We start from the raw sequence: 24152 nt of genomic DNA, 5'->3' as shown, positions 1-24152 counted from the left end.
AAAAGCCATAATGGATTGTCTCCCAATTCTTTATATATGCAGGTAGTGAGGAGCTAGCAGAGTCACAATTATCAGTTTTAGTGCAGTTGGAGGAGGAGCAGTTCCAGTGAAGCATAGGGAGTGATGGATGAGAAACCGTCCTTGTTTCATTCCAATAAATGAGTGGCGTTCCACTTGGGCATCCCTTCACAGCCACAGCCAGCAAAGCCACGATGTAGACGGATGGGCTTCTCACCGCAGGGTGCTGGGGGAGTGCAGAGGGGAGAGAGGGAGAAATTAAGAGGTGAGGAAAGAGGTGGGAGATGAAAGGGAGAGGAGATATGGGCAGTGGTATAATGATAGATATTGCCTTACAAGGAAAGATGTAAGCAAAAAGAAAAAAAGTCTGGAAACATTTTGAAAGGAGGCATTAAAGAGTTAGGAAAGAGGGAAAAGTAGGGATGATTAGAGAGAGAAGGGGATGGATGAAGAAAAGAATAAAACTCAATCTAGCTTGTGCCTATAACAGGGAAAGTATACATGGATATGCCATGTCTGATATGACATGGAGCACGCTTGGCTGTGCATTCTGATTGTGTTGGATTGTGGAACTCGCAGGGTTGACCATCACATCTCCGTCAAGTCTGATAGGTACCATTAACCAACCATGACAATAAAATTGATTGAGGAAACTAACTGCAGCCTGACTGTGAACCTAGCAATGTATCATCATGTTCCCAACACATATCTATTTTCCCCCCTTTCTCCTCCATATCGCGCAACTCTTTTCTATTATTTTCTATTATTTATCAACTTGTATTACTTTCTTTTTCCAATAATTCATTCCTTTTCTCAAGTTGTCCTCTCATTAACTTACTCATCCTAAAGTTTTTTTCTCCTTATTTTCTCAACAGACATATCCTTCCAAAGTGGCCCTGGTGCCCACTATGAGACCTCTCATTGGAGATCTGCACCACTTGACAGCCCCTCCTGTGCCAACAGCTGGGACAAAGTGATCATTGATAGAAGTGACACAGAAGCTTGGCCATCCATCAGCCGTTGTATTGACCCCAGCCACCCTACAAAATCAGAATGCCCCTTGGGCTCAGCTAGCTCTAATCTAGACGCCAGTGTCATCACTACTAATAGTCGGAGTGGTTTTCCGAGTATGGCCACAGGTGCCGCAGGCCAGCAGGCCCACTACAACTCTCTCAAAACAAATAATAATATGATGACTGGACCCGTGTCAAGCAACGCATTATCAGGCAGTAGAGGCTGGGGATCAGAAGGGAAAAAGGAAGGAATGAATGGTGGCAGAGTTGGAGCTCCCAACAGTTGGGGATCACCCAATTTTAACTTGAACCTTAACCCCAATGCCAACCCTTCAGCTTGGCCTGTTCTGGGGCATGAAGGTGGCGGAGGTGGCGTTATTGGCCCCAATGGGGTTGCCAACTCCTCGTCCCTCCCACCGGGTATAAATGGCAATGGAAACGTTGGAAATGGGAATGCAGATAATGGTGGGGGAGGTTGGGTCAGCATGATAAATGCGAATGAAAACGATCAACAGCACTCCTCAGCCAACACAAACTTATCCTTCAATATGGAGCCTGCTAACATTAACACTGACGGACCAAACTACACTAAACAGCAACAAGCTCAGGAGCCTATGAGCCCTATCCATGGCCTAACTGGCTGGGGAGGCCAGTCACCCACTGAATCATCCCAGCTTAATGGTGACACCACAGGCAGCGCTGTATGGGGAAGTGGAGAAACCAAGGCAGCCGAGTCCCCCAAAGGCTCAGGTTGGGACTCGACTCCTTCAGGAGGCCTTTCTGCCTGGGGCCGCCAAGGCAGTGGCTGTGGGAGCAGTGGAAGCTGTGGCTGGGGTGACTGGGATAAATCCTCTGCTGGTGGAGATGTATCTAAAGGCTGGGACTCAGTAGATGCCGGTAGTTCTGGTTCAGGCCAGGAGCAGCACATTAGCTCATGGGGCAAACACTCTGGTACAGCTCCAGCCAGTGAGGACAGTGGGGACAGCAGTGAAGGTCGATCCTCTCACAGAGACAGATCCTCCAGCATGGATTTCACCCCTCTGCTGCCCCGGCAGGACCTAGACCCCAGAGTGCTGAGTAACACAGGTTGGGGACAGACCCCCATTCGACAGCACACCGTATGGGAGATGGAAGAAGCCAACTCTGATGATGGAAATAGCAATAGCAGCTCAGACACGATAGGAGACTCGAGCTCTAGTGGTGGACCCTCGTCTACCAATGGAGGTGCTATTATGTCTAACATTGGACCCAGTCAGAGACCTGGTTCTGGAGGAAAAAGTGACAGTGAAGGATCATCATCATCCTCTGGCTGGGGAGCTCCTCCACCTCAGCCAATTCAGACTGGATCAGGATGGGGGGATCCCCAACCTGCACTTAACAAAGCCCCAAATGGCACAGCCAGTAGCTGGGGAGACCCTTTACCTACCAATGGTTCTAAAAGTGGGGGCACCCCGTCCTGGGGTTCGGATGATAAGTCACCAAACTGGGACGATGGTCAGAAGAAAAACCAGACTACAAGCTGGGGCGAGGGCCAGAAAAGCTCCCATGGTTGGGGCAATAGTAATGGGAGCTCCAATGGCTCCACCGCGGGGGAGTGGGGTCCTGATGCCAAGACCAACGGGTCTTCTAGTAGCATGTGGGAAGGAGAAGGAGGTAATGGAGGAACTGGCGGATGGAAAGAAAGCCCTAGAGGAGGAGTAAGAGGAGGAGGGGGATGGAGTAAGCCCTCTCCTGCTGTGAATAACAGCAACTGGGGGGAGACGTCACGTACCAATGGCCCAGTTCAGGGAGGCTGGGGCTCTTCCAAGCCCCAGGAAAGTAGCAGCAGCGGCAGCAGTACTGAAAGTGGAGGATGTGTCCGTATCGGTTCTTGGGGTGGTCCTGGATCTGTGAAGCAGAACAGTTCTAACTGGGGAAATGTAAGCAAACAGGACCAAGGCATGGAACCCACCGGGTGGGAGGAGCCCTCTCCTCCCTCCATTCGCAGGAAGATGGAGATTGACGATGGAACATCAACCTGGGGGGATCCCAACACCTACAACAAGACTGTCAACATGTGGGATCGTAACAATCCCAGCAACAACCCAGGCAACAGCGGCCCACCTTCCAGCAAGAACGGTGGAATGATTGTGCCCAACAATAACAACAATCACCATCACCCTCATCACATGCACCATCATTCCCACCACAGCCAGCCCCCAACTCACCTGCAGCACCAAGGAAACAACAATGGGTCACCCAACAATGCTGCCTCACATCCGGGTGCAGGCCCCCAGGGTAGACCCCCTCTCGCCAACCCAGGTATATATGTCTAAAACATATTAAAGCGCTCAACTGTTTATCACACGGAATTTAATTGGTATTTATGAAGTGTTGAAGGGATTGTGTTTTATTTAAAATAACAACTAAAAGAATAGCTTAAATTCAGAGAAATATTAATAATACATTTTATTGATCGTGTTTTTATATACAAACAGGAGGTGAAAATTGTCTTCAAGGGAAAGACTGTTGTCTCAGTCAGCATTGTCACAGGAATTAGCTGCCTTACCTGCTCTTGGATACATAATTAAAATTGCAATCATGAGCTGAAGTCAGTGTTGCTGCCAGTCCATGAGCTCACAAAGGCCATGTTTGTAGACATAGCAGAGCTTTAATCCTACTTTTCTTCACATTTTAATCCTAAATAAAACTACTGCCCCCTGCTGGTTATTAAATGTGCTACAGCCACTGTGGAGCCTAATGACCATCGTAAGATACACTCAGGCCGAGCAGAAATACTTAATCAGCCAAATCTGCTGAAATAATTGCATGTCTGGCCTTTCTCCAGTGGCTGCTTTCATTTTTCTTATTCTACCCATACATATATTCATAAAGACGCCACCCGTCAGACCAGACTGGGGTTGGTCAAGAAAACCGCTGCTGTCTGGAAGAGGCTGATTTACGCTTACAGATTCTCACTGTTACTTGTGATCCGAAATGATTGCATAAAGAAAAAAGATGTGAATAATTTCTGTAATTATAGTCAAAATGTTTGTTTGAGAATATCTTGAATGTATTCCTTGTCAGGTTGGGGAGAGCTTCCCAGCGTTCAGCCCATGTCAGAGCCTGCCTGGGGAGAGCCAGCAGCTCCAACATCCACCGTGGACAATGGTACCTCTGCTTGGGGAAAACCTCCAGGTGGTGTCGGGGGATGGGGGGACAGTGGCCATGAGCCCCCTGGACCTTATATCAGGGCCAGCGGAGCCACAGGTTCTGCACCTTGCAAGCCAGGTAACACTTAAGAATGAATTATATCTATAAATGTGTTAGTTTGCACATCAATGATTAAAATTAAATCTCAAACTGTGAAACAGTGGAGATGAAATAACTTTAGTTTGTCCCTTATTTAACTTGTAGTGTTATCTTACACTGATTAACATGCAGAGGATGTGATTCTTCGACAGTCTACAGCTTAATCTCTGCAGTTCAAGCATGGGTTGTGTCTTTTATACGCCGTGAGCCTTGTGTAAAATACTGATTGATAGTAGATTGCCGAGTGTTTGCACAACAGACTCCAATAAGGGAATAAAAACAGGGAGTTTCTTCAGACTTGTACCTTTTGTGCTAGTTGTGAAGGTGTTTGCTTGAGCAGAGTATCGCTAGGATTAAAGCAATTCCACGCATCAGTAGGTGTTGGTTATTTGTGCTGTAGGGTTGAGCAGTTTGAAATAGAGGGGGGGTTTAAGGAGGAAGTGCAGGATGTCAAACAGCAACAGTGACATCTAGTGGCCAGGTTAAAAACTCCAACACCGTCTGATACGCTTGAGTAAAGATATGTCTCTGATGTCTGTACTTTTAAGGCCCCAAACCTATGCAAGATGGCTGGGGAAGTGGAGGAGAGGAGATGAGTATGTCAACCGGCCAGTGGGACACAGAGGAGGGCGATGTGTGGAACAGCCCCACCTCCCAGGAGAGCAGCTCTTCTTGTAACTCCTGGAGTAACGGAGCCAAGAAGTGTCCAAGCAAGGTCAGAAACACACAGAACCTCCCTCTGAAACGTTTAAGGAGGTACAGAGTTGAAAATAACCGCGTAGTTGGTAGAAATAAATGGACGTTTTTGCTTGTTTTGTTGCCAGGGGAAGATTGGCAGTAAACCAGATGAGGCCTGGATCATGAACCGTCTCATCAAACAGCTCACAGATATGGGCTTTCCGGTATGGACGCAGCGTTTTCAGAGAGGAATTTTCATGCTAACACATCCAACAATTTTTTTTTTCTTACTGTTTTTCTGTCTTATCTTGGTTTTCAGAGAGACCCTGCAGAGGAGGCACTGAAGAGCAACAATATGAACCTTGACCAGGCCATGAGTAGGTTCCCCAGCTTAGTTATGGACCTTTTGGTCTGTTTGAGATGCTTTTAACTGGAAATGTTCACTTTGTCTTATTTTATTTCACATAAATAAATCCAGCTAGTAATCCAGCCATTTCTGGAAAGAAAAGTTACTGCAGTCCTTTACTTTGCTTGAAGTAAAACTGTCTCCACTTGTCTTCGTGTCTGCTTCCAGCTGCCCTGTTAGAGAAGAAGACGGACCTGGACAAGCGAGGCATGGGCATGTCTGATTACAGCAATGGCATGAACAAGCCGCTGCTGTGTCGGCCTTCTGCACTCTCCAAAGACCCCTCTGACTGTGCCGCCTTTCTGGACAAGGTGAGGAACCAATGAGACCTTTTAGAAAAACATGATATGAAACTTAAATGCATGGAAGTTCTCGTGCTTTTTAGCTTTCATATGTTTTATTTGTTCTCCATCTCTCTGATCCAGGATGGTGTCCTGTCAGATGACGCCCCCCCATCACCATTTTTGCCTTCCCCCAGCCTGAAGCTCCCCCTGGCCAACAGTAGCCTTTCTGGGCAGGGTCTGGGACAGGGCAACCCGGGGCTGGCCATGCAAAACTTGAACAACAGACAGGTAATAGTCAGGATCTCTGGTCTTGGTGTGAAAACAGAAAAGCAGATGAAATAAAATGTGGAACCAACATCTTTTCTTTAGCATCTAAGAATAAATTCTATCAACACTAGAATGCGACCGCTGCTTAAACACAACATATTGTCAGGCTTTAAAAAAGGGCATTTATTATCAGTCTGTTTTTGTCCGTACAGAATTGAACAACAACAGCAGATAAAGTGACACACACACACACACACAGATCTCTCTGCCCACACACACACCCTAAGCTGTTTCTTAGTAAAGTGTGAATGACCTTGCCTGAAGCGCCCAGTGAAATCAGATATTTATGCTCTATCAAATATCACCCCAACAGCAGCAGCCATGACCCAGAAAATACAATGTGTCCTTGAAGGACTGTAGGCAGGCAATTTTCTTTTCTTTTCTTTTTTTTTTTAGGAAAAAAAGAGGGGGAAAAAAAGTCTATTTGAAAATGTGGATAAATCTGCTTTTTGCACATTATTTTTGTCCCATGCAACAAAAAAAGAACATGCTTTTATTTACAGTTCAGTAAATGCTTCGGTGCAGAAGCTGTCTAGGTGTCTGTACTTACTGTTAGTAAAACTGAAAAGGTTGTTTGTGAGTGAGGAATTTTATCAATGCTGTTTGCATGATTCAAAAGCTCTTTTTTTATCCACTTATTTATGTCCTGAATGAACCTTTATGTCGAAACAAAACTGCACAACTATTTGCAGCTCTATCTTTTTCTTCTTTCTAGTTTGGTGCCTCAGCTTTTAGGTGATAAAGGCTCTGATAATAATCAGAAATATAAACGGGGACTCATGGTGCTGTTGTGCTTTGTGTTTAGATACCCGGTGGAATGTTTGGCAGTAGTGGAGCAGCACAAACCCGGGCCATGCAGCAGCAGCAGCCTCCACAGCCACCAGTGCCACCTCTCAGCTCCTCCCAGCCTAGTCTACGTGCTCAAGTGCCTCAGTTTCTCTCCCCTCAGGTAGCCGCTCACATAAAAATGTGCAGTTTTTAAACACAAAGAACCTGGTAGACCTGAGTTAAGAGACGTTTAGTCACATGACAGTAAAACACTTGAGGCTGTCCTCAGCTGTTTTCTTTTTCCTATGTTCAGTTGTTCATTCTCACATCTCCCCTTTTCTTTTCCTGTCTTCCTTCCTTCCAGGTCCAAGCACAGCTCTTGCAGTTTGCAGCAAAAAACATTGGTCTTAACCCTGCACTTTTAACCTCACCAATAAACCCTCAACAAATGACCCTGTTGTACCAACTTCAGCAGCTGCAAATGGTGAGATGTCGCCTCTCTCCTCAGCCTTTCAGATTAAAGGAAGCCAAATTAAACAGAGTTCATTATAACAAAATGTCTTAGTGGTTTAAAAAAGATAAACGTTTTAATAGTTCTTTTCTGTAGGACTGCCTGATTTTGCCTTTTTAGATGGTATACAATATCTAATACCTAATATATTAGCAGATAACCTATACAGATATTTTCCTGCCACACCAAACTGCAGAGATGATCTAGTTTCCACTGTTGTGGAATTAAAATACAGCTTTATTCTGCATGCTCTTTGTCATGTTAGCTTGTTTGCAGAGGGGGGGAAAAAAAGCTAAAAATTGTTTAATATTTACTCCTTTTGCAAAATAAAAGTATTTTATCTTGCATTATGTCAGACTGAATCATGACAGCTGTTTTTATTAAACAAAACAAGTAACATGTGCATCGTATCCTGCTTAAAAGAGCTCTGCATTATGTCCTCCCAGCACGTTATTTTATCGCTTTATTCTACTTGTATTGTACTGTTTATTGATATAAAAGCAGCAATGACTACGTGGGAATATTTTCTTTTCTTTAAACTGTAATAGTGTCTCACTCTGCATCGTGGGATTTTTCTCTTCCTTTAATCAGGCGTACCAGCGTTTACAAATCCAGCAGCAGATGATGCAGGCGCAACGCAACGTTTCCGGCCCCATTAGGCAACAAGAGCAGCAAGTGAGTCACTGTTAAAGTTGTGTTTTATGTGTGTGACTTCATGTGCGTGTGTCATCTCTCTGCACAGTGACAACCTCATTCTGAGTTGTTTCTAAAATACAGGAAAACAAAGATGCCTTGTCACCACAGGAGCTATCCAAAGTCTTTTGTTTCTGCTTTTTGCTTCTCATTGAATGCAGCAACTCATCCTCCGTTCTTCTCTTTTTCTTCTTGGTTTTTAGTGTTTCGTGTCATGAGGCCGGTTTTTCTGACCTTTCTGACTCTTTGTTTTTCTCCTTGATTTTTTTTTTATTTTTATGATGTCTTTTTCCTCTTGTGTCTTTTCTCGCTGCCAGAACGCAGAGCTGTAACCTCCTTTCTTCCCTCTCCCAGGTTGCACGTACAATCACCAACATGCAGCAGCAGATCCAGCAGCACCAGCGTCAGCTGTACCAGGCGCTGCTGATGAAGCAGCAGCAGCTTCCCTCTCATTCCTCCTCGTCCTCCTCTTCCTCTGCGGGTCTGCACGCCCCTGGTGGCCCCGCCGTGGGCCCTGGTTCAGGAAAATCAGCCTTGGACCCTTTCACAGGCCCGCACCAAGCTCCGGGCCTCGCTGACACACTGCACACCAAAGAGCCGCCGTCTTCGCCCAACGCCTACAGCACCTACCCTCTCTGTGAGTCATGGCTGGGAACGAGAATGTTGATGTAAAAGCTGTGATTGCCGTGTGGAATCTGAACGAGAGATGTTTGTGTGCAGCTGGACTGAATCCAAACATGAATGTAAACTGCATGGATGCTGGGGGTCTGTCCCTGAAGGAGCCCCCTCAGCCCCAATCCCGCCTGTTCCAGTGGACGCACTCCAACTCCATGGACAACCTCTCCGGCAACTCGTCGAACCTGGAGAATAACCTCAGTAAGCACAGTACGTACAGTACAGCGCACACACACACACACACACAGCCGCTCCCTTGTTCCAGCTGTATCCAGACGTATCTTCATCGACCAGATCCGACTAGTTCCTGCAGCTCCTCTGCTTTTCTAACTGCACTAATGTCTTCAGCACAAACAGCTTCCTTCTAAGCTTCAGAAGCAAAACAACTTTGTTGTTTTACGGCTTTCAAGTGTCGTGGAATTTATCTGATGGGAGCGAGAGGTGTGGAGAGCGCTCCCCCTGCTCCGGTGTTACAGCGATCTTTAGGCAGACACAACATAACCAGCTTACGCCAGTTTGAAGATAACAGTGGAAGCTGAAACAGGCCTTGAACAGAACATTTGGTTTCATGCATGAACCTGCTAAAGCAAGCTTTCTGAACTACTCTAAACTGTGCAGAATATATATTTTCTACTACATAAAAGATCTTTAATAAAGAAGTAACACATTAAAACTATGCTCTGTGTATAATTTCCACCACACAAACTTTTTTTTTCTACTTGTGTGTTTTACACGTTTTGATTTTCAGATTAGAATTCCCATAAAAAAGGTTAAAGTGTCACTCGGTAAGAGGCTGCAACAACCCTTTCCAGGCCATAAACATTAAACGTAATGCTATATATATGTCATTTTTCTGCATATTCAGACTGATTTTATAAATATTTTTCAGTCTCATGGTGTGTGTTCCTGCCGTATGTAACCCATCGAGTGTTTATCTTCAGTCATTTACGTATTTTCCCTCCACATATTGCCTTTGTGGACAGATAAAGAACTCTGTTTCTTCTTCCAGGTGCCATATCTGCTGCCTCCACCATGGTTCCCCCTGGGAAGCCTCCCCAGCTGGAGGACTCGTACAACCCTTACAATCTAATCTCCAGCTCCGAGTCCACCACCAGTCCCTTGGTCCCTCCTGACAGCTGGGGTCAAGGCAAGAGCCCCAATGAAAAAATCTCAAACGGGACCAACATTAACTGGCCCCCAGGTGAGGAGGACATGTACATTTAAAAGAGAAAAGTCTTGTCTGAAGGTTTTGTCGTGCTGCAGCTCTCCCAGCAGAAGGTCTCATAATAACTGGGATTAGAATTAAACAGCTTTTTATTCTAAAGAAGCCGGTCATTTGTTAGACTGATGATGGATCACATGAAGAAAAGCCAGGAGGTGGCAGCTTGTCTCGACAACGCACCTCAACCTGCGGTCCATTTTCATGTCGTAGAGTTCTGCCCAGGCGTGCCATGGAAGGGCCTTCAGAACATCGACCCTGAGAACGACCCAAACATGACCCCTGGCAGCGTCCCCAGCGGCCCCACCATCAACACCAACATCCACGATGTGAACCGATACTTGCTGCGAGACCGGAACGGAGGTGTGTGACGAAGCACAGACATGAAGTCCTCTCCTACACACACACACACACACCATCATCATGTTCATGTGCTGATTCGTGTGTTTTAGCTGTTTTTGTTGCATCGTTTCTGCTGACAACCCTGTAGCCACTTCTCCAGTTTCTCCACTTCAGCGTTGCTCAGGCCAGTCATTCACCATTCTAGCTCTTTCAGTCTGTCGTCCTGTGATGGAGACAGCTCAGGGACACGTCTAGCAGACTCTACTCCCCCCTTAGAGCGAGAGAGAGAGAGAGAGAGAGACCTTTCTGACAGGAGAAGGTGTTCCCTCTGCGCCTTTAGTCGACACCTTTACCGTAACAGCCACCTCTGTGTGACTGTTGACCTTTCGTACCTCCTTTTATCAAACCCACAGCAAAGAGCGAGCCTCTCCCAGCGACTCGCAGCCTCAGTGTACACACACACACACACACACACACACTGTGCTGTGTTTGCTGTAGGAAAGTCATTGTGAGGGGATTTATTTTCATTCATTTAATCTTCTATTTTGCCGGGTTTTTGCAAAACTTTGCAAGAAAAAGGACAAAAAGACCGTAGACGTTTTCTGATTGAGTTCAAATAAGTCATGAGTCAGCATTTTTCCATGATGCTGCTCCTGTCCTCTCCACCCCAACCAGTCGAGGCAGATGGCCGGGTTCTACTGGAGGTTTTCTTCCTGTTAAAGGGGAGTTTTTTCCTTCCCACTGTCGCCGCGTGCAGCTCAGGATGGGGGATTGGATCGATGTCACGACTCGATGCAATCAGTTGGTTTCTTTTATAGGATATGTATGAACTGGCTTGAAATGATGTGTCTGTAAAGTGTCCTGTGACAACATTGTTGTGAAGTGGAGCTATACAAATAAAGCTGTATTGAATTGAATGAGAGGGTTGTGTGATGTTTCGATATATTTTTTTTCTTCTTTTTTTGTTGCTTTTTATTTTGCTTTTATTTACATATTTTTTATTTTATTTTGCAGTCGATGCAACAGAATTCTGTCCAAGTCTTTCATTTTATTTTTCTACTCCACTTCCTCTCCATGTGAAGGTAAACTATCCGACATGAAATCCACCTGGTCCCCGGGATCCATCGCTCAGAGCCAAGGCTCCTTGTCCCATGAGCTGTGGAAAGTCCCTCAGGGGCCACGCAGCACCACGGCACCATCCCGGCCCCCACCAGGCCTCACAAATACCAAGGCGTCCTCCACATGGGGAGGCAACTCGCTGGGCCTGGGCCAAGGCTGGAGCGGCTCCTACTCCTCTGGTGAGTGTGTCTACGCTCCGTTTGACCTTACAGGACGACTAAATCTTCCCAAAACAACTTTTTAGATCTTTACTTTTATTCCCTGAAGTCTAAAATGAGCAGGAAAACAAAAAAAAATCGATGGATAAAAAATTAATTTAAAAAGTCAAACTGTTTTTTTCTGCTGAAACTGTAAAAACAGCATCTTTGGTTTGCAGTAAGAATAAATCAGAAATCTCAACAGATTTGCAACAAAGCGAAAACAGATGTTCACAGATGTCAGCTTCTCACGCCTGTCGAACACACAAGAGACTCGAGATGCGCAGATGTGTTCACAGTTGCAGCTGTGCACTCGCTTTGTACATGCAGGCAGAACACACCCTGTTAAACTGACATCCTGAGGTTTGCAGGCTCGGTGAAAAGCCACATTTAAACGTAAAAAGTGTCACCGTGGCCTTGTTTTGACACGAAGCATCTACAGGCGTGATGCAGCGAGGAAAACGTAGAGGTCGATGAGAACTGCTGAACTCTTGTCACCCTGAGCTGCAACTAAAATGAACTTTTAAAAATATCTTTTCATTCTAACACTTAAATAAGAAGCGGTTGACTTGAATGTGTCTTTGTGTTGCAGAGGGAACCACGTGGAGCACCGACAGCTCCAACAGGACCAGCAGCTGGCTTGTGCTGAGGAATCTCACCCCTCAAGTACGTCCAGGGTTTCCCACCGCCTGATCGCTGATCTGAAAGCCTTAAAGTTCAAATGGAAAGCGAGCTTCGTGATTAGTTTCATAGAGATTCACTCCAGTTGTTTTTATTATTCCTCTCAGCACGTTGAGTGCAAATTTGACCCCCTAAACACCCATGAAAAGTGGTGAAATTTGGCGCGTAGAGTAATGTAATCTCGACAGTTCATGGTCCTTGTAGACTCCAATGCAAAAACGCTCTACAGCGTTTTTTAGGCCTGGAAAAAATCCAAAAATGAATTGGGTCCCAAACTTCTACTTTGATGTAGGACAACGAAATTTGGCACACACGTGTAAGACCCCAAGACAAGGAAAAAAGTCAATCAAATACCTGTTGCCATGGCAATGGGGTGTCCGCTAGGGGTGGGAAAATCACATAGAAAAATCAAAAATCAGAATTTTTTTGCTCACAATTTTAAAATCAATTTTTAAAAGAAGAAAAAATATTTAAAAAAATTTCTTTTTTTAAACAAAAATATTCATTTATAATTTTTTGTCATTTTTATTGTTTTTACTGATCTTTTTACTTATCTTCTTGGGCGTTATAGCAGCAGAATGATGGTCTGGCTACTGCGTTGTTTTTTTTTCCTCATTGAAATCAAGAAAAATGACGAGCAAAAAAATAAGTTTTATACATTTAGTTTGTTTTTAATCTACAAAAGTCAGCAATATCAAAGAAATGTGAGAATTGCAATTTAAATCGAATCGGCACCCAAAAAATCGGAATCGAATCGATTCAGGATAAAAGCATATCATCACAGCCCCAGTGTCCGCCATCCTGGATTTTTTTTACCCATTTTTCTACTTTATGCTATTTGAACAAACTGGTCTGAAGGGATTCATGCAAGTGACTTCGAATTTGGCGGGAAGCTTTGTGACAAGTTGGGGGACCAAATGTTGAAATCTCCCAAGTAGTACAAACTGTAACCATGGCAACCCACGGAAACATGAAACACAGTTTACTCAAATCTCCATAGAAATACATGAGATAGCACCAAAATGACCAGCATTCATATTTTTTAGGTCCTAAGCACATTACAGCGCGCCGAGTTAGGCTGCATAGGCGAATGAGACGCATGTTCTGACCCGACGGATGCCACTTGCAGCTTAAATTTCCTTTTTTCTCCCCTCTTTCAGATTGACGGCTCGACTCTGCGGACCCTGTGCATGCAGCACGGCCCCCTGATCACATTCCATCTCAACCTGACCCAGGGGAACGCTGTGGTGCGCTACAGCTCCAAGGACGAGGCTGCCAAGGCCCAGAAGTCCCTGCACATGTAAGCCTCAGCAAACTCTCGTTTAAAGCAGGAAGTAGAGAGAAAAAACAAAGAATGTTGGCTTCATTTTGTGTTCTGGGCACCTATTTTTAAGCTCAGCTGCCATAACTGAGAAAGAAAATGAGGAAGAGTTCAGGAAAACCACATGTCCCCACTCTCTTCTTGCTAGGAACACATCAGCTTTTTAAATGTGGGCAGTCACATGAAAAGCGAGGTGGGAAGTCACGCTGCAGTCAGCTGCACTTCGACTTTACTGATGCTTCCAAGGAACTGTGGGAAAAACCCAGTGTGGAGCCGGGCTGCAGGAACACTTGCTCTCATTTCTGTATCATACGAGCTATTAATCTTGTTTGGCTTCATCTGTTGGTTGTCGTGGAAACGGCAGCAGGAAATGTGATTGTGACCTGAAAGTATAAACTCCTGAAACAAACAGAGGTTGCCGGATGTTTATGTGGGCCAACATTCGCATCATGTCGAGCTCCTAAAGCATACATGTCAAACTCAGGCCCAAATTATATTTGGCCCGCGAGATGATTTCAAATTTGTGTTACGTCTGGCCCGCCGATCCGTTATACAGCGCACTTACCACTAATACTACAAATTCACAATGCTGTCTTGGTGCTAGACTCCGGACCGGAAAACACCCCACCTCTTGTGGTGACACTCATCAGTAAACCTGCCACTAAGCACATGCTCTAGCGCCGTGCTGCCTTTTGCACACGTTGCTGAAAAACTCGATCTACTTAGCGCTGAATTTATCCGACAATTTGCCGACTTCGAAGCCAAAAAATGTAAATTTGAACGTTTAGCAACCCGATTGACGTGAAAAGTGCACCAACCAACCTCCAAATGGAGCTTATTTAGCTACAGTGTAATGACACGTTCAAGTCAAAGTATGACTGTTGGTACTGCACAATTTCCATCTTACCTCCCCGACAAGCTGCTCCAACTCCGTGCCCAAGTTGCGCCGATCCTCTCTATGTTCGGCTGCACATATCTGTGTGAACAACTGTTTTATTTACTTAAGATGAACAAAACACAGGAGTTGTCTCGCGTATGAACACCTTGATCCAGTCCTGAGGATTTCCTCAGATCAGAGCCTGACTCCACAGATTGATGCACTTGCATGTAAAAAGCGACGCCAAGTATCTGCATTGGACCCATGTTTAGTTTATTCAGGATCCCCATTAGCTGTAGCAAGCTACAGCTATTCCTCCTGGGGTCCGGCACAATTATAACATCAGCACATCAGCACTTCAGTCCTGGAATACAAGCGATCTCTTTACATCCATTTTTAGATACTAAATGCACGCATGTCATGTCCATTCATGTTACATCGTATCATATAAACTTTGATCAGATTATGGTTGCTACAGCCAACTGGACTAGATGATATCCTATTATATGTTTCAGGTGAATTTGTGGGAAAAATGATCAATAAATGTGTCTGTTCTTGTACCATCTTGTCTTACACATATCCTTGTTGGCTCATTTATAATTTGCATAAGTCCACATGCATTTGTGACAGTTTGCATCTTATTCTTCAATGGACAATTTTGAGCAAACCAGTTTATGTTAAAATCTCCCATCAAACAGACATCCCATGTGCATCATCAGAGTAAATGGAAGCAAACTAAATTGGACAAAAATGATTTTATTTACTGAAGGCTTGGTCTGTTCAAAGTTGAAAGAGATAATTGTTGTTTTTTTTGGGGGTTTTTTTGGTGTTGGCCTTGATGGCCTGTGATGAAAAGATTTAGGTTACAATTAAAATTAATATAAAGTTCCAGATATAGAGGCCTGATATTTAGTTAAGTTTTTAAGCCTGTTTTGGGTTCATTGTTTCTCTTTTGAATTTTGGCCCTCTGTGAATTTGAGTTCGACACCCAACGTTTGTTTCTTTCCGCTGAATTTCTTCTTTTCTCCCGTAAAGGTGTGTGCTCGGAAACACAACGATCCTGGCCGAGTTTGCCGGGGAGGAGGAGGTCAACCGCTTCTTTGCACAAGGCCAGTCGTTGGGGGCGAACACCACGAGCTGGCACGCCAATACGGGAACCAATCAAAATCGGATGGGGGAGGCGAATCAGTCCCACTCGATGGGCCAGTGGAGCAGCGGCGCCGGTGGGAGCAAGGCCGGCGGGGGCGATCTGCTGTGGAGCGGGGTGCCCCAGTACTCCCGCCTGTGGGGACCACCTAGCAGAGAGGACACCCGCGTCATCGGGAGCCCCACCCCCGTTAACACCCTGCTGCCTGGAGACCTGCTGAGTGGGGAGTCCATGTAGGGAGACGCCCTGGTGTCCAAACTCACCACCACCATGTCATGTAGGCCGTCGGTGGAGGGTGAGATGGGGGGGGGGGGGGAGTAACTACAAACAAAACAGTCAAAATAAGCAAGAGCAAAACCCAAGCAAATCATGTGGCGATAATCAGTTTAAACTGTTTTAATCTGTGAATTGGGAACCAGAAGGCTGGGGGTCCCCGACCCAGACTGCAGACCCCAGACCCTCTGCTTCCACACTCGTCTTTTTATTTCCTTCGCTTCCTTTTCTTTTGCTATTTTTGAAGCGCATCATCTAAAAGCAGCTGAAATTAGACTTGAAAACAAAGAAGCCTTTTGGGTGATTTTTTTTCTTTTTTTTCTTTGCCGTTGTTTTTCCGCAAATATCCAACATTCTGTATGAAGTGTTTGTAGAAGAAGCAATCAAAGCTGCCATGTGAGACTTTCCTTTAAAGAGAGAAAAAAAAAAACAAAATCAAGAAGATTCATCCCAAAATAACACTTAAAACAACCATTCCCACCACGTCCATGGCCAATGATGTTGTTTAAAGACCTTTACTAGTTACGTTCATGTTTGTTTCTCAGCACTAATATTAGCCTTAAGTGCTCTCTGGCCCAGGTCTTCTCCCAAGACGCCTTTTGTTGTTGTTTTTTAGTTTGTTTTGTAACTGAAGAAATGGCTGAAATCTTGCACAGTTCACCTCTGAGCCAACGCGTGGTGCAGGACCCCAGCGGGTGGCCGACCGCGTCGCCGGGCAGTAAGGAGGCCTGACCACATGACTGGCACTACCAATCATCAGCTCGGTTAGTTGGAGTTTCCTCAAAGGGATTGATGATGATGTTTAATGTTTTGTTTTTAATCCCAGCGACGTTGTTGACGTCTATCAAAAGAAATAAGCTGAGAGAAGATTAATCGTCGACCTCGCTGCGTGTGTTTCTGTATGAGAGTGTGTGAACCTGAACATCCGGTGGAATCTAATCATCACAACCTGCTGGTCCAGACCTATCTGGTCGCCCTCATCCTGGACCCCCCCTTCCTCATCGCTGACTGGTGCTTTGTCCAGTTTTTCTATTGTCCGGTTTGTTCTGAAGCTCCGTGATCAGCTCGCAGGAAAACTAACTACTCACTTTTACTTTAATGTGACGTTGTGCAATATACACCACCAACCCCCTTCTTCTCCGTCCGTTCTCCACCGGAGCTGATTTGTCCCGATTTGTTTTCATTTGTCTTTGTGATTGTTGCTGATTTAAGCAAGACTTTGGAACTTGGACCACCGTTCTCAAAAACTTGGATTCCCTCCAGACCTCCAGTCTCCCTGAAACTGTTGGGGAAAACGCTGCAAAGAGGAAGCAGCAAGCTGCAGAACTGCCTGTACCCCAGAGCGACGCTGGGTACACCAGCATGCACACTTCCTCTCTGCACGCCACAGCCACACCCAACAGAGACCGAAACCGCAGCGTGATTGGATGGTTCTGGGTTACTGGCACAATACCAAATAATCCTGATGCAGTAGACCTACGAGTGTTCCTTGCGTTTGGTACTGTACAAGCAGAAGAGACTGAGACTTTTCTAAATTCAAAGGGTTTGATCATAGCACTTATGAAGAGCAAATCACTTCAACTGCAATCCAATAAATCAGAAAGACAAAAAGGAGCAGCGGGAACACTGCAGACCACAAACAATCCTGCTCTGGATGTGCTCTATCGATTCTCCCGTTGCTCCTCTGGTAGCAGGATGAAGGGAAAAACTCAAATGTACCATTTAGACTTTGGGGCAAAAAAAAAAAAAAACAACAAAACAAACAAAAAAGTTTTTTGGGTTTTTTTTTTTTTCCTTTTTTTCTTCAGACTGTATCAAAGTGAATATCACTGTTACTCCAAAATGGTTAGCCTTGTTCTGTTGGGAGGCGCCAGACTTGCAACGTTGGCTGTCTCCTGCGCAGGGGGGCGAGTGGAGTGGAGTGGGGTGGGGTGTGGGAGCGTCCACTCAGTGCCTCTTTGCTGTGGTCGCCTCGGTGTCAGGCGGCTGCCCCGCAGTGCTGAACTTCATCCTGGGCTCCGCTTGACCCGCCCTCCGCCTGGCGAGAAAGACTTGGCCAATCACAGCTCCACTCGACCCCGCTGCCGACCTGCCACACCCCCTCACACACACACACACACACACACACACATTTCTCAGTTCTCTGACACAAAGATCACTTTAGCTGGAAGATGTAATAGTCATATTTCTGGCATTTTTGCCAGTATAACTTTTTATTCTTCACCGTTTCCTTTATTGTGTTTTTAATGTGGAGATGCCGGCTGCTGAACAAGCCCGTCACTGTTCATATGCAGAAACACTTTGTTCAGAGGTGCCTCTGTGTGTTCATCCTGTGTGATCAATACTACAGACCGTTATTGATTGTCTATTGTTTTTAAAATTAGTGATGTTTTCTTTTCTGACAGTATTCTGTAGTACTTCCAGGTAGTATCATGAGATGTGTAAAGAAATGTGTCTCAGACGAGGATGTGGGTGTCTGCCGCTCCAAGCTGCTCCGCCTGCCCACAGGCCGTCCCCTCCCCCTCGCCGTCTGCCTAGCTGCTACGCTATATAACCTCCTCCAGACCCAGTAGCCCCCCCCCGACCAGGCACCAACAGGCCCTTGTAACCGTTTCTATGCAAAAAAAAAAAAGAAAAACGACCAGAGGCTGGGGCTCTTTACAGCAAACCTGACTTGCCCCCTTCCCCCTTCAAAAACTGCGGCAGTCTTGTTAAAGTGGGACTAAACAACAAGATCTGACTTGATCAAAGTTTGGTCTTTTTTTTTTTCTTTTCTCTCTGCGCTGAAGACACTTCTGTCCAGCTTGATCTCAGGGTAGGAGAGCTGACGATAGCAAGTACGAGACGCAGCTCTCCGTATCGCTCTCGCCACTGCGAGAGCAGAAATTTACAAAAAAAAAAAAGAGGCCATCAACGCGATGATAGCCGAGAGCTCGCGCCTCCAAATTGACCCTCATTGGAAGGGAAGAGGCCTGTGTTGAAGCCTTTTCCCTGAAGGTAGCCTGTTGTTGCTGTTTGTGGGACATCAGTGCATGTAAATGATGCCAATGTATCGTGCCAATATAGATTAGCTGTGTCATACTGTACCCTTACAGAGCGCACTTCTGATACCTGCTGGGAGGAGCTTTAATAACCTTAGCAGAGGGTGCGGGGGGGGTCTGGAGGGATCAAAAAGAAAAAAAATGTTTAAAAAAAAAAAAGAAAAAGAGAGCGGCAGCATCACACCATTCAGTTTTTTTTATGCTTTTGTGGGGAACGCCTCATGCTAAGGAGGAAATCCTCCCTCAGCTGGTGGTTCCGGTTTGCTAAAGTGCACAGTGGATAATGGGTAATCCCGGGTACGTATTTTTTTAAAACCAAAAATAAAATCGCATTTTAACATCATTTCTATGAAGTTTGACATAAAAATCCTAAAAATGCTACAAAATCTTTAAAAAAAATAAAATAAAATAAAAAAAAAAAAAAGATCTATAGTATGTTGAAAGCTCTGCACTTCTAGCTGAAACGTCTCCGGCCGTCTGCCTCTGAGAAAAAAAAAAAAAAAAGGTCGGCGGGGGCATCGGCCGGGGCTCCGTTTTGTGTTTGTTTATCTTGTTTTGTGTTTCGTGTCGCGCTCAAAGCGGACCCACCGAACTGTACATTTCCACAGACCCAGACGGCTCGGGCCCTCTGTATCAGCCTCACTCTCTCGTTCTGCGGCAGCAGGAGGGGAGAGGCACATTTCAAGAGGTATGACGTCTTAAAATAAATAAAAACTTTAAAAAAAAAAAAAAAGAATGGGAAAAGGCTACCTTTCAGGACTTGGAGTCCTGCAGCACACAAGCAAAAATCACTATTGCCTGTTTCTGTAACTGCCTTGATCCAAGCTCAGACAGACCCAATAGCCGAGGACCTCCCAGCATCCTGAACTAACTGGAGAACCCTGACAGCACAGGGTGTTTCCCATGCTGCACCAGCATCGAGAGGAGGCTCTCCTCTCTACAGCTCTGTTCTACATACCAGTATATACACATACTGCAAGTACAACGTGTGGTATCACCTCATTAGACCTGTTGGATCGTAACCTCTGAAACCTTTTTTGTTTGTTTTCCTTTTCAAAGGTCCTGGTTTAATACAGCTAAGAAATGAGCAATATGTATTTTCCCCGCAAATAAGTGATAGAAAGGAAAGAATTTGGGTCGGGTGTGAACTGATACTTGATTGATTGAAAGCTTCGTCTTTCCTTTACGGAGTTGGATATGCACGACGACATGCTACAGTACCCTGAAGTGCTCGTACTGTAAATGTTTGATTTTAGCTTAAAAAAGAAGAGAGAAATCAAAAAAGCCTAAAAGCCCAGCCTGAAGCACCTGGTCTGATGCAGATTTTACCTGGTTTTTAATCACAGACATATCAAAACAAAAACAACAAAAATATATTGAACAAAAATACTTGAATCAAGCAGCGCCAATAACATAATGTGAAGTCAGTAATTATTTGTATTTGTTTTGTCCATCTGACAAGTAAACTTCTGGGCTTTTAGAGGATATCAGATATGTATTTCATTAGGTTACAAAAACAAAACCTTTATATTTAAACAGAAAAGAAGTCATCTTAAACGTGTGCTTGAAAGTCAGATGTTTGTATGAATGTGTGCTCAAGAAACTGTGTACAAGGCACAAGGCCTGCTGTTATGTTCCACTCAGCGTGTTTTATTTTATGTCTGTTTTTAATCTTGATTTTATTTGTTGTTGTTCTGTCAAGATCTATTCTGATAGATGTTATCTTCTAACGTTGCACTGAGTGTCTTCTACCCCTTACTCAGCTAATCGTAGGTAAAAACGAGACTAAGTACGGAGGGGCGACGGTGACAATTCATGTGTACATGTTTACTCAAGGACTTTTTTTTCCTCCCCCCCCCCCCCCCCCCCCATTCTGTCTGTAAAAAAAAAAAAAAATGTATTTACCTTATAGTGGCTTTTTTGTGGAATAATCCATTACAAGGATTATCAGTGAGTATTGCACCATTTTGTTTCAATTACAGAAATAAAATAAAAAATGTAGCAAAAAAATCTTAAAAATGTTTAAAAGTAATAAAAAAAAAAAAATTAAAATGATAGAAAAAGGGATTTAAAAAAACAAACAAAGAACTGTGGCCATAGATAGCAGTAGAAGGAGTAGAAATCCTGATGTGAAGTTGACGGCGACGCGGAAAGACGTGCGGGAGGCGAGTTTGTTACGACTCATTTCAGAGGTGCCTATCTTTTCTGTGTTTGTTTTGCAAAAGCCACCTGTCGTTTACAAGCATTTCATTTGTCTCAACTTCACCGAAATAGGACTTTATAACAGGAATGTTAAAGGACAAATTTCAGCTTCCATTAACTTATGGACATGAAAATCTTTGCAAAATGAAGATTTATGCTACTTTCAGAACTCTGGGATTGATCAGTGTTGTCATATTTAAAAATGTTTATTTCTCTTTGTGTGACTGTGTGTTAAGTTGTGATTTGATGCTCTGTTTTCCTGTAATACTGCAGCACCGTTTGCTCACTATCTTGCACATTCATTAAAGATGTGGATAATGTCTCAGGAAGTCCAGGGTTCCAGATACCAACTCCATCATCTCTCGGTTTAATGTTTGTGTTTGGGGGAGAAAATTAAAGGAAAAAAAAAAAAAAAGGATTACTATTCAACTCCAGGAAAGCACTGACGTTTAGGAGTACCGCTCTGTCTTTAATACAGTAAAACTGTTAATAGCAAGTCACATATTTACCAAATAAGACTGAGAATCAAATTTGAGAATCGTGGAGCGCTTTACGTGGCAAATCGCAGTCGAAATTGCTTTACTTTGAAACAACGATCAATAGATTTGATTGTCAAAAAAAAGAGAGAGAATTTTGACCTCTTTAAGTTCCCATCCTGCCGTTCAAGAGTCTTGTGCAAGATTTGTTTTTTGTTTGAATCATCTCATTTTGTCTGTTTTTGAACACGTCTGTTCCTGTGGCAGGTATTCGGTATTGGCGAGATTTCTTCTGGCGTAACTGGTGGTGGTTTGTGGTGGAAATGAGGATTAACGCTGGTTTTAAAAGGATCCTGATCTATGCACAAGTGGGAGGGACGAGTCCAGACCCCGCTGCTGTACCTGCAGGGGTTTGCTGACTCTATACTCTGGGGTTCAGGGTTGGTTTTGGTTTCGGGTTTTGTTGTCTTTTCACCCCCCCCTCCCCGACATCATCTAATGTTTTAGCAAAACTTTACATTGCGTCGTCATGCTGTGTAATCCTTAACCAATGAGCGCTTATCCTTCTGCTAAAGCACTGTGGGTTGTACTGGAAAAAAAAAGCCCATGACTTTTAGGGCTGTGTTTTATAAGGGGAGGTGGGAGGGTGGGTGGGTCAGCGAGGGTGAGTACATTGCCTTTGCCTTTTTTTTTTTTTTTTTCTTTACTATACAACAAAAATGATTTTTTTTTTTAAAAAAAGCATTAAGGAAAATGTCTGTAACTGAAATGCAAAGTTGTGGCTTTTAATGTTGTTGTTTTTTTCTCCTCATAGAATGTGATTGTTAAAAAACATGCATCAAAAAGTGTCCATGCATTATGGAGCTTTTTTCCAGACTATATTAATAAATTACAAATTTTCTTGGCTGTTACTGGTCGTCTTTATTTGCCTTGTCTTTAAAAGGTTATCTATGGAAATGTATTTTCCATAGATGTATTCTAAAAATGTACAGCTGTTTTTGTTTTTTGTTTTTTTTCTATTAAAACACAAGCCCACATGTCGACAGTCCATTGGACAGCCACCACAGACAGAATACCATTTACAGTCACTCCTAGGGACAATCAAAAATGCAATATATACACATCTAGTTCACATATTTAAACACTTATGTATGTATATATGTGAACATATGTATGAACATATATATATATACACACTTATACATTCACATACATATGTGCATACACGTATATATATATAGACAAACATACATACATGTGTGTATTTTATACATTGTATGAATGTATGTATGTATGTCAGTAAATGTATGTATGTATGTATATGTATGTACATATATATATATATATATATATATATCAAAAATGCAATATATACACATCTAGTTCACACATTTAAACACACACACAGGAATATAATAAATAGAGTTTGGGAATTGAAGAGAAAAAATCCAATATCAGGATTTTTTTGCTTCACAATTTTAAAACTGATTTTTTTTTTTTTAAATCTATTTTCTTTTTCAAGTAAATATTGTAAAATTATAAAAAAAATTTATTGTTTTTATTGCTCTTGTCTTCATTATAGCAGCAGAACGATGGTCTGGCTACTGTCTTGTTTTTCCTAGTTAAAATGTAGAAAAATGGTGAGCAAAATATGTTTTTTACCTTTTTTCTTAAGTCTACAAAAATCAGTAATAAGAAAAATGGTTTTTAATCACCCTTCTTATATAAATAATTAACAGAATTCTGAGATAAACGCTGTTCAAATAGCAAGCGAATTTAATTCATTTTTTGTAAATGTTGGCCCAAGTTTTGCCAAATCAATCTCACCACACAATGAAGGAGACAGTTTGGATACCGAAAGCAAAGTTGTGCAATCACTTTATCTTAGAAGAGTAAGTGAGACTGACATTATTTCTATTGCATCAAAGTTACAAACTAAATGCTCGCGTGACAGTAATGGCTAGGATATGTTCTCTGTTAAAGAGAGTATACATTGCATTAGTAGACCATTAGAATATTTATTTAACTTGTCCTTCAACACTGGTGTCTTTCCTGAAAAAATTAAGGTTGCTAAGATTATTCCACTTTTTAAATCTGGTGACAAGCATAGTCTCACAAATTACAGGCCTATATCTTTTAAGTTTTTTGTTGAAAAATTTCACGTCTTTCTTGAAAAAATTCTTTGATAAATGAAAATCAATTTGGTTTTTGTAGCAATTGATCAACAGCTTTGACATTAATTAAAATGACAGGGACATAACTACAGAGTTGGAAAAGAAATCATATAGTGGGAGTTTTTATTGATCTTAATAAGGCCTTTGATACTTTGGTCCATCGTATATTGATTAGAAAATTACAAGCACATGAAATTAAAGGTATAGTGTTAAACTGGGTTACCAGTTATTTAGAAAATAGACAACAATATGTGGAGTGCAGATCACAAATTGAGTTGAGAACAATTCTTTGTGGAGTTCCTCAAGGCTCTGTAAAGGGGCCGAAATTGTTTAATGTATATATTAATGACCTTTGTGAGGTATCAAAAGTTTTATGTTTTGTTCTTTCTCTGATTTCTGTCTTGGAAAAATTTAAATCA

General features: G+C 43.3%; 1 protein-coding gene across 1 annotated transcript in view; it reads left to right on the top strand.

Moving 5' to 3' along the window:
* tnrc6c2 (trinucleotide repeat containing adaptor 6C2) overlaps positions 1-22391 on the top strand; it is a 57812-nt gene extending 35421 nt beyond the window's left edge. The window contains exons 4-21 of the mRNA XM_079238126.1: positions 894-3332; positions 4098-4301; positions 4871-5037; positions 5147-5224; positions 5320-5377; positions 5575-5717; positions 5832-5978; positions 6823-6966; positions 7150-7269; positions 7888-7971; positions 8344-8626; positions 8710-8874; positions 9674-9865; positions 10097-10246; positions 11308-11523; positions 12134-12207; positions 13383-13522; positions 15456-22391. Of these exons, the coding sequence (XP_079094252.1) occupies positions 894-3332; positions 4098-4301; positions 4871-5037; positions 5147-5224; positions 5320-5377; positions 5575-5717; positions 5832-5978; positions 6823-6966; positions 7150-7269; positions 7888-7971; positions 8344-8626; positions 8710-8874; positions 9674-9865; positions 10097-10246; positions 11308-11523; positions 12134-12207; positions 13383-13522; positions 15456-15804 (5153 nt within the window). The 3' untranslated portion in view covers positions 15805-22391. The remainder of the gene's footprint in view (positions 1-893; positions 3333-4097; positions 4302-4870; positions 5038-5146; positions 5225-5319; positions 5378-5574; positions 5718-5831; positions 5979-6822; positions 6967-7149; positions 7270-7887; positions 7972-8343; positions 8627-8709; positions 8875-9673; positions 9866-10096; positions 10247-11307; positions 11524-12133; positions 12208-13382; positions 13523-15455) is intronic.
* The last annotated feature ends 1761 nt before the right edge of the window (positions 22392-24152 follow it).

The sequence above is a fragment of the Telmatherina bonti genome, assembly GCF_933228915.1.
Source record: "Telmatherina bonti genome assembly, chromosome: 3".
Taxonomy (NCBI): Eukaryota; Metazoa; Chordata; class Actinopteri; order Atheriniformes; family Telmatherinidae; genus Telmatherina; species Telmatherina bonti.
This window is presented reverse-complemented; position numbering and strand designations above follow the sequence as displayed.